Raw genomic sequence first — 17144 nt, forward strand, 5'->3', positions numbered from 1 at the left:
ACATAATTTATTATACTGCTGGACAACAAACACAATGATCACACAAGCTGTTGCACAGTTGACGTCAACAGGTTCCTGCACATTTTCCACATTCCTGCACATTACAATTCCCAGCATGCCCATCCGCCTTGTTCAAAGATACTTGGTATCGGTGATACTGGGCCTATTTACTTGGTTCAAATCAGTACCAAGTTTTGCAGTATTGTACACAACTACTCGCTGGATGTTGTGTTAGTAAAATGAACTGTGCAGCAAATCACATTATTTGTCAGATAATTTAACCAAAAGCTTCTAAAAGGTACCAGCAGTGAAAAGCAGACTGAGAGGTCAGTTTTATTGACTCTGACTAGCAGAGGTGTTTTTTTTCTTTCGGAGAAAAATGAAATGATTATTTGCTCGGACATAAACATTCCTTTTGTTTTGGCATAACACTCAAGCAATCATGAACTTTGGAAAAAAAATTGTGAGTCTGATTAAAACCTCACTGAAAGCCAGTGACTGTTTGTATTTTCTGACTCCAGGCTCGTGGTAAAAAGCGTCAGAAGGGCTGGTTCCCTGCTACTCATGTTAAAGTACTGGAATCCAGCAGTGGCAAGTCCACACCAGCACCTCAACCAGGTAACGCAGACACACACAGACACCACTTTAAGTCACTGAGGGAGGGCAAAAGTCAAAGCAGCATGCATTTTACAGCATTAATAAAATACCAGCGTGGACTAGGCAAAAATAATAACCTCACTGTCCTCTTCATATTCAGTCTGCCAGGTGATCACCATATATGATTACACAGCCGCCAATGGGGAAGAGATGAGCTTCTCTAAAGGGCAACTGATCAACGTTTTAGACAAGAGTGACCCTGACTGGTGGAAAGGAGAATCCAACGGGGTTACTGGATTGTTCCCCACCAATTATGTTCAGATGACCACGGCGGATGTTGACCCCAGTCAGCAGTGTATGTAAATCTCTCTTCCATGTTGCTTCAAACCTGTATGACTAACTATTCTTAAGTGTTTGTTCATTTACCCGTACCTGCCTATCTACGACCCTTGATAGTTTATTATCAGCTCGTCTGTCACACTTTTCTTCACACTGACCGTCTTCCCCCCCTCCCAATCTGTATTTCTCCCTCTCTCTTGTTCTTCGTTTGTTTCTCTTTTTAGGGTGGTAGAAAGACTCTTCCTCCTCCACCTCTTCTCCCTCTTCACCTCCCGACTTCAGAGAGACCCACTATCACACTCTGCTCTGACGGGCTGAAGTGATTGGACACTTATCTTCTAACTTCTCCCATTAAGCAAATTTCATTTTGTTCACTATATTTAAGACAAACTCAAGCAGCAGGTGAAAAATTAAAAACGAGGGGGGCTTGAGTAAATTAACTTGGGAGTGAAGCTAGTTTTTCATGACTCTTTGTGGTGATTCTGACTTTTTGATTCCTTCGGTTCTGTTTTTTTATTGTAAAAGTTGACGCTTAGTGATAGTGGGTTTCTCTGTGGCTTCTTCTTCCTTCGGTAGGCACATTTCCTCCCTCATTCAGCCCAAACCTGTCTCTGTCATATGTTTCTCTTTTTTCCGTTATTGGCTCTCCAGTTTCTGGAGTTCTGCTCACACAAACCTAACTGTTCCTCAGAGATGTGTCTTTAATCAGACATGATGGTAAAGTGTTACTGCAGCTGCCTTAACTCTTGTTTCATACTAAAGATTGAGATCATGATAAACCTCAAAAATGTGAATAATTTTGAGGAGGATTGAAAAGGTCGGGCTGCTGTCCTTCCAGTGAAATGTTATAAAGTCTGACCTGCTGTCTTAATGAAAGTGATTCAAAAAGGGAACAAAGAATCCAGTATGAGCATATCTGCATCAAACTTAGACTACAGCAGCAAACGTTTCTAGGACTTGCCTCACCGAGGTGCATTAGATGGTGCAAACTGCAAAGCTGATGGTGGGTGTCATGTTTCTACCTCCTGCATGCTCTTTACAGGGAGTTCACTCACTTAAACCACACCAAATATGGACGCATCTGAAGAAAAATATTTCCTGGAGTGTGCCACATGTGAGAAAGGAAAATATTCTGACTTAATTCTTGCTAAATTTCCCAAAGTTCATGTGGGAAAACAGCTTTAGAGTGAGTAACCCATTAAAGACATGGCCTGTTGTCACGCATGAACTCCAGATTGAAATGTTGTCCCTTGAAGTTTTCTTTCTTTCTTGTAGCACACAACAGAAAATGGTTTCCTTCAGATGTGTTTGCACTGTCTGTTATCTCTCTGCTGGTGTTATTCCTACAAACATCAAGTGTCTAATCACATTTTTGTGATGTCTCGGTCTTGTAACTGGGGGAAAAAGTTTTTTTATTTGTTTGTTTGTTTGTTTGTTTGTTTTTTATGGGTTTCATTTGTTTGTTTGTTTTTGGTTTTACAATGCTAAACCGGTTTGTTTATCCTAAACCTAACCAAAGTGTGAAACTAATAAGTCCATATATCTAAAAGCAATAATTTCATGTTTTCTTTTGCTTTCTCAGAGTTAACTAGTGTCAGTTTAATCCTTTCAATGGCCACAACTTCATCTGTAGATGGTTTTTGTCAATACTTTTTCCACTTTAGTGATTCAAAGTTTCAGTTTCATAACAACCTGATGATTCATTTGCATTTAATAAGGTGTTACAGGTGTTTTGTTTCAGTTGATGGTACAACCATGTGGTTAAAGACCAGTTTATGTTCAATCCAGCTGCACTTGGATTTTGCATTTTCACATAGTTAAGGTCTAGAAAAGTTCAGGACTGCAGTGCATGTGTAAAAAGGATGTTACAGTAAGCCTTGTTGTTAGGGGTGATATTTAAAGATGAGTGCTGCACTTTATATTAATGAATGCTGCTTTTCTGCTGCTGCTCAGGGTGATTTTATTGTGGAAGGGAGTGAATGCATGTCTGCTGATAGTGTTAACCACAGGTTACATATTAAAATAAATAAAAAGGTACTGGTTAATGTTGGGATTGGGGATAAATTCAGGTCAATGGGTGAAAGACTTTATATCCTGTGGATGCTCTCTTGGTGCACTGACTCTAGGGAGAAATTAGAAATGGTACAAAAGAGTTTGACGACCTCTAATGCAAGAAGAGCTAATCATTGTTAAAGGGTTTGTTACGTTTTTGGGAGTGGGGAGATCCTGTATTTGTTTTATCACAGTTTATTTGTTGGGATTTCAGGTGAAAGGCTGCCATAGAGAACAACACTAACAGTGTTTGCACAACTGACTTTAAAGATATACCAAACATTTGTGCTACAAAGGTGATGGAAGATCTGTCTGGTATATTTTCTGAATCTGAAATAAAATAAATAAAATAAAGATTGTGTGTGTGTGAGTTGTGCTCAGTGTTTACATGTTCAATAAAATCCACACAATTAAGATGACCGGATAGATGAAAACCATCTCACCTTGTTTTTGTGATATTTTTTTTTTTTCTGTTTACATGCATGGATCTGATTTGTAATTTAGTCCCAAAGGATTGCTTCTTGAATAGTTTGGATTTGTTTCTCTGCTTTTGTTTAATGTTATCTATGTGACTTTGGCTAACCTGTACTACCTTATCTAAAAACATGTGAATATCCACAGCTTTATAGACTTATTATTAATGGATGAAGGTGCAGAAAAATAGAAGGTCAGGTTTATCCACCTTTTTTTCCCCCCCATTCAAGGGTGAAAAAAAAAAAGAACTTCCTTTCCTGTTTTGGTACAAACAGATTTATCCCAGCAAGAAGATAACGGCACAGAAAGAGCCAAACCTGACAGGACAGGCAGAGTACAATCAGACTGAGCAAACAGCCAGCCAGCTACAATCAGTCGTAGCAATGGATTCACAGAACAGATTTCACTTTCTAAACCTTTGGGATGACACAGCAGATGAGAGTGAAACAAGAGAGGGAGAGGAAAGAAAGGAGTTTATAGGGGATGAGCAGTCAGTTTGCATGGGATCCTCACAGTGGATGAATGGGCGCCCTGTATCAGGTAAGTGTGTGTTAGACGGTTGCCGTCTGCCACCTGCTTTTTTTTAAACCTTTCTGAAAGTAATGTATGAGAGGGTACAGAGGAGGAATCATTTTTGTTTTCCTGTGCAGACACTTCCAGCAGGAGGCAGTAAACGCAAACCTGGGCTATCGGTACAAGCAGTCATTTGTGGGTTTTGTTGACGTGGATGGACTGGTTGGTTTGTTTTCTTTTTCATGCAAACCTCTCCTCTGGGTGTTGCTCCTGTTTTTCAGGGTGTGCGGACTTGAACAGCCTGGATTCACTGAGCCCTCAAGAGAAGAAGAGGCAAGGTTACATCCATGAGCTGATAGAAACTGAGGAAAAATATGTGGAAGATTTGCAGATAGTGCTGGAGGTAATTTCACACAAATCTGCTGAATAATACATGTAAAAGCAAAAAGTAGCATTCTCAAAAATCACACCAAGAAAAGTTACACGCTGCAGTTATTACTGTGTTGTGTGTGTGTGAGTTGGGACTTGGTGTGTTTTGTAACATTTGTGGCTTTTTCCTCTGCTTGTGTAGGTTTTCTACAAGCCCATGTCTGTGTCGGGCCGGCTGAATGAGTCAGAGATGAACATGATTTTTGTCAACTGGAAGGAACTGCTGGCCTGCAACTCAAAATTTGTCAAGTAAATATCTTGTGGGCAGAGCAGAGGCGACAGTGTTTCTGATAGCGTGAGGAAATGTTGTGAAGAGTGTTTGTGCAGATTTTTTTCAGTGTGAAAAAGCATGTTGTGGGTTTGTCTTGTGTATGTGTGCAGGGCGCTCCGCGTTCGTAAGAAGACCGGTGGAGAGAACAATCCAGTGGGGATGATTGGAGATATCCTGGCTGCCGAGCTGTCTCACATGCAGCCCTACATCCGTTTCTGCTCATGCCAGTTCAACGGCGCCACACTGCTGCAGACTCGCACTGACAATGATTCAGACTTTAAGGACTTCATGAGGGTAGGAGGGATTCCCACATCTTGTCCGCTTCCAATGAGAGCTTCATGTTTTCCATTTAGAGTTTGGGAATTTTAGGGGTTCCGGTTTTGTTGAAAGACAAGAATGTATCTGTTAATCTTTTAATGTTGTCTTTTTTCTCTTAGAAAATCGCCACAGACTACAGGTGTAAAGGAATGCCGCTGTCCAGCTTCCTGCTGAAACCAATGCAGAGGATCACTCGCTACCCACTGCACATCAAAAACGTAGGCCATGGTTTTCACGAGCATGTCTGACTTTAAAGTGTGGCCTTAACTGGCTGCATTTGACTTTCTGGTTGTTTTATAAATTCTGTCATAATTGTATCTATTATTTTATTGTTAGCTGTTTTAAATATTTAGACTCACATTAATATACAAAAACAGAATTTATAAGGGTGTGGAGAGTGACGGACTATGCAAGCACTTTTTCCAGTTCTATGATACTTTTACTTTAAGTATGAATGTTCTCCCTGGAGAGTATTTTCAGCCAGAGCTTTACATTCAGGGACGTGATCAGAAGTTATCACGGTAAGCTGTCATTCTGCACCAGGTATCAGCTTGCACTGCCAGAAGTAGTCAAAATTACGCTCCAATATCTTTACAGTACATGTTCATCGACAGAATATCCAATGAAAGACACTCTTTAGTGACGGAAAATAGCTGTTAATAAAATTAACGTCAAATGTGAGCACGAATAGTTATTAGTGTATTTACTTGTGCAGATCCTGGAGTGCACTGCAGAGGGCCATGCTGACCGAGGTCCTTTGAAAGAGGCGCTGGAGAGGGCGGAGGAGCTCTGTAAACAGGTTTTTATCATCATCATTTCCTTTATTAATGAACCCAGTGAGTCGCTTAATTAGAAAGTCTTTGTGTTGTGGTTGAAAGAATCTGATGTGGTGTTTCTGGGCGATTACCTTGTGCAGGTGAACGAGGGTGTAAGAGAGAAGGAGAACTCCGACAGACTGGAGTGGATTCAGAGCCACGTTAATTGTGACGGTCCTGTCGAGGTATTGAGATTTATGGTTTTTCCTTCATGGATCTTTGTGTGAAAACATTGAAACGTTTTAAACTTTCTCGCTTTTTACAGCATTTGGTCTTTAATTCCCTTACCAACTGTTTGGGCCCCAGAAAACTGCTCCACAGCGGCAAGGTGAGTTTCACTGCAGGTTCTCATATTGGCTGGCAGGATGGGGCATAACGGATGATGAAATTTGAAACTTAATGGTTCAAATCCCAGGAAGTAGTGTTACTGGTTACAAGCCTCATACCACAAAGTAAAATCTTCAGACACCAGTAAGCTTTAAATAATTTAAAGTCGTGTTTTGCTGAAGATTTGCGAAAGTAAATCAGTTAATGTAGTTAGTTTTTTAAATGTTTAATCATACATGTGCGGGTGTATCACTCTATCGTCACAGTTGTACAAGGCAAAGAGCAGCAAGGAACTCTGGGCTTTCCTCTTCAACGACTTCCTGCTTTTAACGTACGCGGCTAAACAGTTCACCTCATCTGGACCCGATAAACTGTTCAGCAACAAGAATAACGTACAGCTAAAGATCTACAAACCGGTAAGAGATGCACACGAGTGGAAATCTCCTCCTTTGAGGCAACGTTAGACTTTGTGTTTGTGCCCGACCCTGTTTCATCTTGTGTTTCCTGTAGCCCGTCCTCCTGAACGAAGCTCTGGTCAAGCTTCCAGATCCTTCCAGCGATGAGCCCATCTTCCACATCTCACACATTGACAAAGTCTACATGCTCAGAACAGACAACATTAATGAACGGTATGTGCACACGTCGGCGTACACACAGAGAAATGTGCCAGTGAATCAGTGGCTTTTACGAATGCCTGCGTGTTTGTGTTTTTCAGGACGGCGTGGGTTCAGAAGATTAAGGTGGCGTCTGAGGAATTTATTGAGACTGAAAAGAAAAAAAGGGAAAAGGTTTATCAAGGTTTGTGTCTACACTCCAAGAGCCACATTCGTGTCACCTAAACGCGATAATCTCAAATAATCATTTAAGCTTTCTGTGCACGTGTTTACAGCACGCTCTATGAAAGGCAGTGGAATTGGCAGACTGCTCGTCACCATCCTAGAAGCCACTGAACTCAAGGCAGCAAAACCCAACGGTGAGCATGAATGCACTAAAAACAAATCATCAGCTTTTTTTCTTTTCTTTTTTTTTTCTTTGTTTTATACTTTTACACTTTTATTTTTACTTCTTCCTTTTTTTCCTTGACTCTCCTTTTTCCATTTTTTTTTTTTTGATTATCTGAATCAATCCTCAACTTGCTTTCTCTTTACCTGCTCTTACATCCTCCTCATGCCTGTCTGCTGTCTTTCCCTCCTGCAGGTAAAAGTAACCCTTACTGTGAAGTGACCATGGGAGCTCAGATCTTCACATCCAGAGCAATCAACGACACCCTGAACCCCAAATGGAACTTCAACTGTCAGTTTCACATCAAAGACATCTACCAGGACGTCCTCTGCATCACCATCAACGAAAAAGACCAGTTTTCACCAGACGGTTAGCTACCGGCTAATTACATTATTTCATTTTATTAATATTGCTAAAGTTTGTTCAGAACTCTTTCCTTAAAAGCCCATAAAATAGTTAGATTATGGTGTAAATGTATACAAATTAAATTATTATTAACACTTGTTTGTAAGAAAACAGTGGAGTTCCCACTCCAGGTTGGGAATGAGCTGCTGCTCCAAGTGCAGAAAAGTATCTTGGAGGTCTTGTCTTTGAGTGAGGAGAGGGTGGAGTGGGAGATTAGTGTGGATGCTGTACCGGTCTGTTGTGGTGAAGAGAGAACTGGCCGTGAAAGTAATGCTGCTGTTTTACACTTCAGTCTACATTCCCACCTTCACCTATGGTCACTATCTCTGAGTCACGACTGAAAGTTTAAGGTTGTGGATAGCTGGAGCTGGGTAATATCATCTGATTAAGATGCCCGAACACAAACTATGAAATGGAGAACCCAACACATGTCATGGAGCAAGCTAAGTATTTATTTACGGCAACTTTCTCTATAAATTCATTTACAACTGAGTCACTTTCCAGCAACTCTCCCCTCTGAGCTGGGTCGGCACACTTGTTAGCATTAGCTTCCTGTCTGGACTGCCCTCTTCTCCGGGTCACGGCATCCTCCTGAAATAGAGGAGGCATGGTTAGATGACGATTACTGGCTGTTCCCAGCCTCCCCTGACACTCTCTGAGCCCACTGCTCCACCCCTCCCCTGCAGCTAAGCCACAAACCACACCCCGCCACAGTGAACTACCAGGACGTAGCCCCAGGACAAACCAAGGACACAGCTGACAGATTATTTCTCTGCTCTGGCTTGGGAATGCCTCACATAAGCTTGAGGAGGTAGCTAGGGACAGTGGGGGCTAGGTGTGCCTCCTGCCCCCATGACAGGGATAAGCTGTAGAAAATAGATAAATGGTTATTTTATTCAGTGGCAGAATGACAAATCCTCTTAAGACATGGGTGTAGGGTGGGAGTGTCAAACACGAGGTCAGAGGTCCACACCAGCACATGGATCAATCTGGGGGGGGGGGCAAAAACTGTGTGAAATGAGTTGAACACACTGGTGTGGGGTTTAAAAGAAATATTAAAAGAGCATCCCATGTGTCACTGAAACTGTCTCAACACCCCCACTGGTTAAACGTTGGCTGTTGTTGTTGAATATTTTAGTTAAACTGTACACAGGATAATTACAAAAAGTATAAAAAGTTAAACATGGTTTTCTTCTTTAAAAACAGAAAAATAAATAAATATAACTTCTTCCGAACTCATGTGCTGTTGTGTTTTCTCGTGTCAGAGTTCCTGGGCCGGACCGAGGTTCCAGTGGCGACCATAAAGAAAGAGTTCGAGAACAAGGGACCAGCGACGCGTCGGCTTCTGCTGCACGAGGTCCCAACAGGGGAAGTGTGGGTCCGGCTCGACCTACAGCTCTATGGACACAAGTAGCCGCAAAGGAAGAACTGAAACAAGAAACTACATCCTCTGTAGAGACTTTCAATTAAGAACAGTTAACCAAATTTTAAAAGGCTGCTTGTTTTCACATTAACAAACTAAGATGGTTTCTCCTCTAAGCTGTAAGGAGAGACGGTCTCTTTCATCAGGCCTTAATTAATTTAATATTAACCAGCAGTAATAATACCTCTTCTGATGTCATCCAAGTCCTGCAGTAGAGATGGCCTTTCAACAATTCAAGCCACAAAATAGGAATTGGAGCTCATCTTTTGTTCCTCGGGATGACTTTAGATGGAAAGGGAAACTTGTTCACCTGCTCAGTATGGAGACTTGGTGTGTCCCACAGCTGAATGTGAGTCCTATGTAAAATTTACAACCTTCAGATGGAGTTAGGACCAGACAAAAGCTGCTGAGAAGCAGATAATTCAAAGCAATAAAACTATATGTGCTCTCCTTTAGACTCTCAGAGCTCTGTATCTCAGTCGGTTTTTATTAAGTATTCACTTTGCCAAGTCTGCTCAGCCAAGGCCATTAAACGAGCTGACACTGAACTAACTAGTGTTTTATCTTAACTGTCAAGAGATACAAGTTGACTCTTTATATTATTTTCTTCTTTTTTTTTTCTGAGGAGATCATGACTGACTGCTTTTTAGAGACTTCGCTGGCCTGCTTTGTGGCTGTCGCCAATCATAAACTGTCTGGGCTCACTTCTCACAGTGACATCAGAGACAGTAGATGGCAAATGATGGACAGTGACAACTTGGAGAATAAGTCTGTAGAGCTGGTCTGAAGTCAGTTTACTACTGTAGATCTCAGGATACGTTGTTCTGGGTTGAGTCTGTGTCACTGTAGCAACGCTGAACACTCGTTTTGGTGTTTTGTGTGTATGTTGGTATTCGTGAGTACATATCTTTGGAGAATAGAAGTATAACGATAGAGAAGCGAACAGATCCTGCAACTTTGGGAGGATACAACTTCTTGCCTTAATAAAAGTCATTTTTGACCTTTCTTTTTTAAAATATATGATTAAAATAATTTACTCTTCATTGGGATGATGCTGGGCTTGACAATAGACTATTTTTGCTTTTTCTTTAACGTGTGAAATCAGCTACGGCCGAGTAATTTCAAGTGAGTTTAAGATGATTAAGGTGAGAGTTTTGTGTTTTTATGCAAACAGTTTTGATGGCGTTAACTTTTTGAGGTAACTCAGATCGAGAGCAATAACAAACAGTATTTTCCCACTTGTATTTTTTTATGCTTTTTCAAACTGCCCGACACATTTTAAGGCTCACCCCTCTCGTCCCTGCCTGCTTACAGTAATATTGTGACCTCAAAAAGTTAAAGTTGGCGCTTACGAACGTCAGCCATGAAGACGCTGCAAAGATAAAGGGTGTAAAAGCTGCGTATTTGTGTTGTTGTTGTTTTTACTCTTACTCAGTGTGCTCAGATTATTTTCTAACTCTGCATTTAAACGAAATGTGTTGTATTTATTTCTTAATTTATGCGTGTGACTATCCAAAGTTTAGAGCGCCTTTCTGTTTCATCGTGGAGAATCGGTCGGTAATCGCTGAGTTTGTTTTGTGAGAAAGCCGGCTCAGTATCTTAAGACTTTCCACACATGAACTTCTGAGTCCAGTCAGAATATTTTCCACAGTCTTCCTTTCTCACATGTAGCACACAGCAGGAAATGGTCTGCTTCAGATTCATTCGCACTACTGGAAATGTGGAAATGTTCCTTTTGGGTCAGAGGTGCAAACTTCAGTCGGCACAGTCCAGCTTCACATAGACTTTTTACTTGAGCACACAGAAAAGTAAAGACGAGTTAACGTCTGATCCGACTGCATCAGATATTTGTGTTGTTCATTCACCTCTGCTGGGTGATGTCTAGACATCCAGGGCTGAAGTGCATGTGTGGAAATGGATTCATATACATTTTTTTCCCCCCTGATTGAGTTTTACTGTAAGGAGACGAAGTTGTTCATTGTTTTCTTAGGTCTGATATTTTGTGCTCTTGTACTCCACTGAGTTGCCCTTTTTTTTTTTTTTTTTTTTTTTTTTTTTTTTAAATTTGTGGAAGGTGTGAGACTTCCTCGTCTGCGTAGGGCTGTGAAAGCTTGTTTTCCTCTTTCATTTTCAGCCTCCTGCACTGACTGCTGAGTTTATGACCTCTCTAACCCTGACTTGCCTGTTCACAGCTGACCGGCTTGGATTCTGTAACCTGCTCTTTGTACTCACCTTGGCCTTTATATGGCACTCGCTGTATCAGGGTTTCTTAAAGCAAATTAAAGATATTAAAAGTGATCAAACTGTCAATTTAATTGTCCGGTCAAACAAAAAGGACCAATTAAAATAACTAAACTGTGAGCGAACATCCTCCTGCAGACTATGCAGTTGAGCACACCATCCTGCTGTTGTGCTTTTTCCAACTACAGTGCAGCATTTTTACTAAACTACAACAGATTTTACAGTTTTCATAAAGCCGGACGTGATTTGAAGATAAATTCTCATGTTTGAACAAGTAAAATATATATTTTTGGGGGGTAGTTAACTCTTGGTTTGCCTGGTTTCTCGTGGTGTCCGGCCACAGAGTCCGTAGAGTTCAGTGCAGAGTTGTCAGTGCGCACCAATAGCTCTCATTAAGTCCTTCTTCACCCTCCACTGGCTCTGGGGCCACAGGAGCAGCAGCCATTATGTAACCACGCTGAGTGGGTCTGTGAAGAGATGACAGCAACACACACGGCTGCGTGACTGGGGCGAGAAAGTCAGCTGAACTCTACCTTGTGTGGTAGAATGCTATGGCACTACTAATGCATTTAATGCAGCGGGGGATGTGATGATATAACTAAAGGGATTAAATGTAATTTATACTTATTTAAGTAAGTGTCATAGCATTGCCTGAAGCTTTTTATTTATTTATTTTTAAATACAAATACGATTCACTTGAAATATCAGTCAAATCCCAGAGTAGACCCAGAACTCAATGGACACATACATTGACTGCCCTGTGTACTTCTCCCAACTGGAGAGTGTGGCTGGGGTTAAGGATGTCTGGAATTCCTTGCCTTAGCATGCTTCCAGCACGGTCCAACCTCAGATAAGCAGAAGACAATAGACGGAATGTGTTTAGTGAAGGTGACCCAATTTAAAATTCACATATTCAGTAAAATAAAAGAAGCTGTAATAGGTTGACAAAATGCATACACTGATGTTTGTGGGGGTTCTTGCTGTAGTGGGTATCTCCAGGTCCTCATTCTTGCCATGATGACACAGACTAAGAGTGAAAACAATAGTGGATAAAATTGTTTCTGTCCAAACAGATTCACCGAAAAAACATGTTATGTTTTGTTTTTTTTCTTCCCTTAAGTCTCTTAAAGGAGGCTTTGGGCTACAACATGGTGCCAGAACAGTTGCAGTGGGCCTTGGTATTGATTCCACAAGTCTTATTCTGTGTTTTCATTGTGATGGGAATGAATGCTGTCGATCAGTCCAAAATCTCCCGCTGGCATTCTTCTGAAGGTCATCGATGAGTCATACTAATCAAACCATTCAGTGCTCCCCATAATAATGTATATAATCATTCAAAACAACTTTGTATGGATTTGAAGACAAGAAACATGCCAGAGAAAAAAGTCCTGCCACAGCCTGTGTAGGTACCGCAGGTTGGCCAAAAGAAGACGTTTACAATAAACAAATTTTTTTTATGTTTACTTAAATTTCTAAATATATGCACTCACAGGTCACCTCATTAGTTACACCTCATCAGCTGCTTGTTAACATATAAATCACATGGCAGCAAGTTAAGTGAATTTGAATATTGGATGTTTGTTGGTGCCAAACAGGCTGTTCTGAGTACTTCAGATGATCTACTGGAATTTTTCCACAAAACCATCTCTAGAAAAGAGAAAATATCCAGTGAGCAGCATTTTGTTTTGGTGCCAGAGGTCACAGCCTGCTTGAAGCTGATAGAAAGGCAACAGTAACTCAAATATCGCATCTCTGAACACACAACACTTTAAACCTTGAAGCAGATCGGCTACAGCAGCAGACAACCACACCTGTAAGTTCATGCAGGATCACCAAAACTGAACAATGGAAAATTAGGAGGCCGCTTCCTGATCTGAGGAGTCTCAATTTCTGCTGTGACATTTGCATGTTCAGGTCAGAATTTGGCGAAAAAACACGAAAGCATGGCTCCTGCCTTGTATTAAAGGTTCAGGCTGCTTTTTATGCTGACCATTTCCATCTCTATGACCACAGGGACACGGTGGAACAGGAGTTTGTCATTATGGGTGTGCAGCTGACAAATGTGCAACAACTGTGAGATGCAGCCATGTCAATACGGACCAAAATCTCAGAGGAATGTTTTCAGAACCTTGCTGAAACTACTGCATGAAGAAGGAAGGCAATTTAAAAGGAAAAACGGGGCCAAACCCAGTTATATAGCTGATAAAGTGAGTAGTGAGTGTATGTCAGCTATGAGAAAAAGGTCAGTCATGAGGCTGGTTTGACTTCAAGATACTCTTAAAGGATTTTTTCCTTATAGAAAAAGGTATAGTAAAGGTTCAGAGGCAGACAGAAATAGAAATGGCAAATGAAGAGCCAGAGGGAGAGAGAGTGCATGAGACAAAGTGAAAAAGAAAAGTGCAGCAAAGCAGAAGAAAAGAACAGTTTAGAGGTGGGAGGAGAAAAACAGAGACAGAGGAGAATAAACACACATGGAGACAGAAAGAGAGCGTGGAAGGAGAGAGTGACATATGCATACAGGATGAGTCTGAGAGGCCCTCAGTTCCACTTGAGTTAGTCATGGGAATGATTTGATTATCACCACATGAACAGTTGTCTTATGTAACACACACATACACACAAATACCCTCGCAAAGAAAACACAGAAATAATGAGGGATTTGTGTCCTGACCAAAAACCTACACTGAGTAAAGGTGCCCTGAAGCAGCAGACAGACAAGAGGGTGAAAGAGAAAGACCACGTCCACGTCATACAGGTCTTTTCCTAGACATTAAAACACTGAAACTCTCCACCAAAACGAGCACAAATCAGCTTTTTGCTATTGTGTTGATTTCTGATCATATTCATCAGAACACGACACCCAGCTAAAAATAAAATAAATAAATAAATTGAGGACTCACCTAAAAGCTGTCGATGAACTGATGTTGAACTGAATTAAGGTCGTGATTGTTATTATTATTTTTCAATCATTACCAAGATTGGAACAACAAGCCTCGCAAAAGTTGTCATTTTCCCATCACAGTGGGCCCAAAATCAGTGGCAAACCCACAGAAACGCATAAAAAACGATAAGCAAACTTTACCTCGCGGCAGGTTATTTTTTCTGTAGTGGGAAACGATGAAATGATAGACCTCCACTGTTTCCACAAATGCCTTTAAACACATCAGCGCAGCACTCGGTGAGATGTTAATCTGTTCCAATAACTGTGGATTTATTTTCAGATGAAGCATCCTTACAAACTGCTCAAATGTGTGTTAGTGCACATCTGAAAATAGTTCCCACTAAAGCTAAGGTACCCAGCTGTTTTATGAAATTGTTTAGTCATTTGTAAAGCTGAAAGTACAGATTTGTGGCCCATTTGGGGTTTAAGGTTAAGAGCCAAAAGACCGCTGAATATGTCCAGGTTAACCAAAGCCAGCGCACGCGAATCTTGGGACATCTTTAGCTTGGCCGACTTGTGTTTATATTGATCAGTAAATATGAATTACTCCCATCTATGATGAAGTTGATGGTGTTTTATTTTGCTGATGTGCTGAGATGAGATTGCCTACACTGACCTGAAATTTCACCCCTGAAGCTTCTTAAATAATGAAGTGAAGCACCAGTGGAGCAAAAACCCCAGCGTGGCGCAGACCCAACGTCCCCCCTCAGTACCTGAAACTCGCAGCTCCCGTCCCTCGCTATTTCAAAGAGGGTTGACAATAATTCCTGACAGAAAACACTCCACGGCTTTAAGAGAGTTAATATTTCAGCACCCTGAGCAGGAAGTGCAGAAATACATGCATTATGGATTTAAAGTGGTCTGTGTGTTGTGTATTCTGCAAAAAGAACAATGTTTAGACATTATAATCGCAAACATAAGGAGATGCTTGGCTTAATTAATATCTATTAACCTTAATTCTGCTATATCAGCGCTATAAATAACCTTCACATGTGGCAAGGAAAAAAAGATGCGTGGATTCATTTTATTTCTTTCTCTCCAGTAATTGTGCAAGAGAGGGGAGTTTGCATGTAAATGTGTTGAGATTTCAGATTGTGCAGACCTGAACACAACCAGTAACACAAGGCTTTTGTGTGATATTAAGTGTTAAACAAGCCATTAAAGAATTACAGAAATGTGAAGATGCTGATTTAATAACTTGTGCACGTGTGGACGTAGAACGGAAAACGTGATCGCAGTTTTACAAAGAGCAACGGAAAGATCCAGCAAATTTTCGACAACACGGTTATGTCAAATCTGAAACATAGATATTCTTGACAGAAGTGGAGAAACAGAAATTAGATTTTTTTTTGTTTTAGATGTGAAATCACAGAAGTGAAACTCAGCCTATCACATGTGTAAGCGCAGAGCTAAGGCCTGTAACAGTCAGCACTTGGACTAAAAGACAAAAAAGCATAATCCACTGTAACATCTGTTTGTATCACTGAGAAATAAGTTTGTAAACGGTAAATCACGGATCAAAATACAACAGGAGCAATTCTGATATTTCCACCATGAAATATTAGCTTATTAACAGCATCACAGACTGCATATAAAAGTATAAAAAGGATCCCCCAGTGTTTTGCAAAGTCCTGTTTGTGAAGACTTAAACTTTTTTGTGGTATCCAGATGTCACAAGGGTGTGGTTCACCTGACGAAAACCGAAAAACACAGAATTCCTAAATGCAGCAACATGCAGATAATTTGAATGAAAAGTAAACTGTTAATTGGTTGTTATCAACACCTCATAAACAAAAGAAAACATGTATTTAATAGTGCAAGGGGATGGATGACAGAAACACTGGGGAGAATACTTCTAAATAATATTAAAAGAAGAACAGAAATAAAACAGAAAACAAGGATCCAAACAACAACATGACTGTACTTTAAGGCTTCCCTGTGGAAGCACCTGTTTTCCCACAGACACATGCGTATTAATTAAACTAGTTGGGAGAAATACTCTAAAACTTCTGGGGTCGTTTTCATGTCTGCATATCCGACCTGTCACATCCTGCTTTTGGTCTCCAGCTGAGACCATAATTTACAAAGAGTAGACTTTCAATTCTCCCCCTGCTGGCTTTTAAAAAGAACCAAGGTGTAGCTCCACTCACATATCTTTTATATACAGTCTATGGTCAGCATTAGGTGGGGGTTCACAAGACCACTGGATTGGCTTTTAGTGATGATGTCATTGTCTGTAAGCATCAACTGCCTGTTATTTATCAATGATATAGTCATGACCTTCTGACATTTTGCAGGCAGTGGTAGAAGTTTGACTTCTGGGCCTTTTCAGGTTTCTCTGGTCGATTTTAGGCAATAAAACTATGTAGCATGAGGTTTAGGATGAGGAGGTCATGGTTCAGGTTAAAGTACACATCTTGGAGAGCCTGTCTGGGTGAAAGGCTTAAACCATGTCTGCACAGACACGCAGCAAAAGAATGAGCAAAATACTGACAGCTTAAATATACCTCAGTGATTTAATGGGTGTGTAAGACTAGTGTTGCAGTGAGATGAGTGTCATATGAGTGTGCAGCAGCGTACTACAGCTGGCTGCCTGAACAAGTTTGAGTTTTATTGTTTACACTCAGAATTGTTTTGCTGCACGTTAGGAAGTCTGGCATCTTTCTGAAGAAGTGAAAAGCCAGCATCTTTTTCCAGAGTTAACAGGACTAATAGCAGTAACAGTAACTTTAACTAAGAGCAAAGTTTTACCAAGGATGCCACTGCATGTTTTTATTTCCCTACATACCTGTTGAGTGCTTAGTACTTTGTTTAACTCAGTCACCCTCCCCAACCACAGCCCTCGAGGGTTTTTCAAACTTTTCCCGTTGCGTAACATCAGCACAAAAATAACCTGCCAAGCTGATGGGGTAGCTAATGAAAATTTCATCAGTGTTAATCTGATATAAAGTTGTTTTTGATCTTTTAGAAAAGTGTTGATTTGGTGCTAAAATATCA

General features: G+C 40.7%; 1 protein-coding gene across 3 annotated transcripts in view; it reads left to right on the plus strand.

Annotated features, from left to right (window-relative positions):
* itsn2b (intersectin 2b) overlaps positions 1–11268 on the plus strand; it is a 34436-nt gene extending 23168 nt beyond the window's left edge. For all 3 annotated transcript variants that reach the window (XM_084931238.1, XM_084931256.1, XM_084931246.1), the window contains 15 exons: positions 522–618; positions 758–952; positions 4257–4378; positions 4547–4653; positions 4786–4969; positions 5113–5211; positions 5709–5792; positions 5910–5993; positions 6074–6136; positions 6402–6551; positions 6646–6764; positions 6851–6933; positions 7025–7108; positions 7333–7506; positions 8808–11268. In XM_084931238.1, coding sequence (XP_084787364.1) covers positions 522–618; positions 758–952; positions 4257–4378; positions 4547–4653; positions 4786–4969; positions 5113–5211; positions 5709–5792; positions 5910–5993; positions 6074–6136; positions 6402–6551; positions 6646–6764; positions 6851–6933; positions 7025–7108; positions 7333–7506; positions 8808–8956 — 1794 coding nt within the window. In that variant the 3' untranslated portion in view covers positions 8957–11268. The remainder of the gene's footprint in view (positions 1–521; positions 619–757; positions 953–4256; positions 4379–4546; positions 4654–4785; positions 4970–5112; positions 5212–5708; positions 5793–5909; positions 5994–6073; positions 6137–6401; positions 6552–6645; positions 6765–6850; positions 6934–7024; positions 7109–7332; positions 7507–8807) is intronic.
* Positions 11269–17144: the final 5876 nt, after the last annotated feature.

This window comes from Perissodus microlepis, chromosome 1 (assembly GCF_051167445.1).
Source record: "Perissodus microlepis isolate ML-2025 ecotype Zambia chromosome 1, ASM5116744v1, whole genome shotgun sequence".
NCBI lineage: Eukaryota > Metazoa > Chordata > Actinopteri > Cichliformes > Cichlidae > Perissodus > Perissodus microlepis.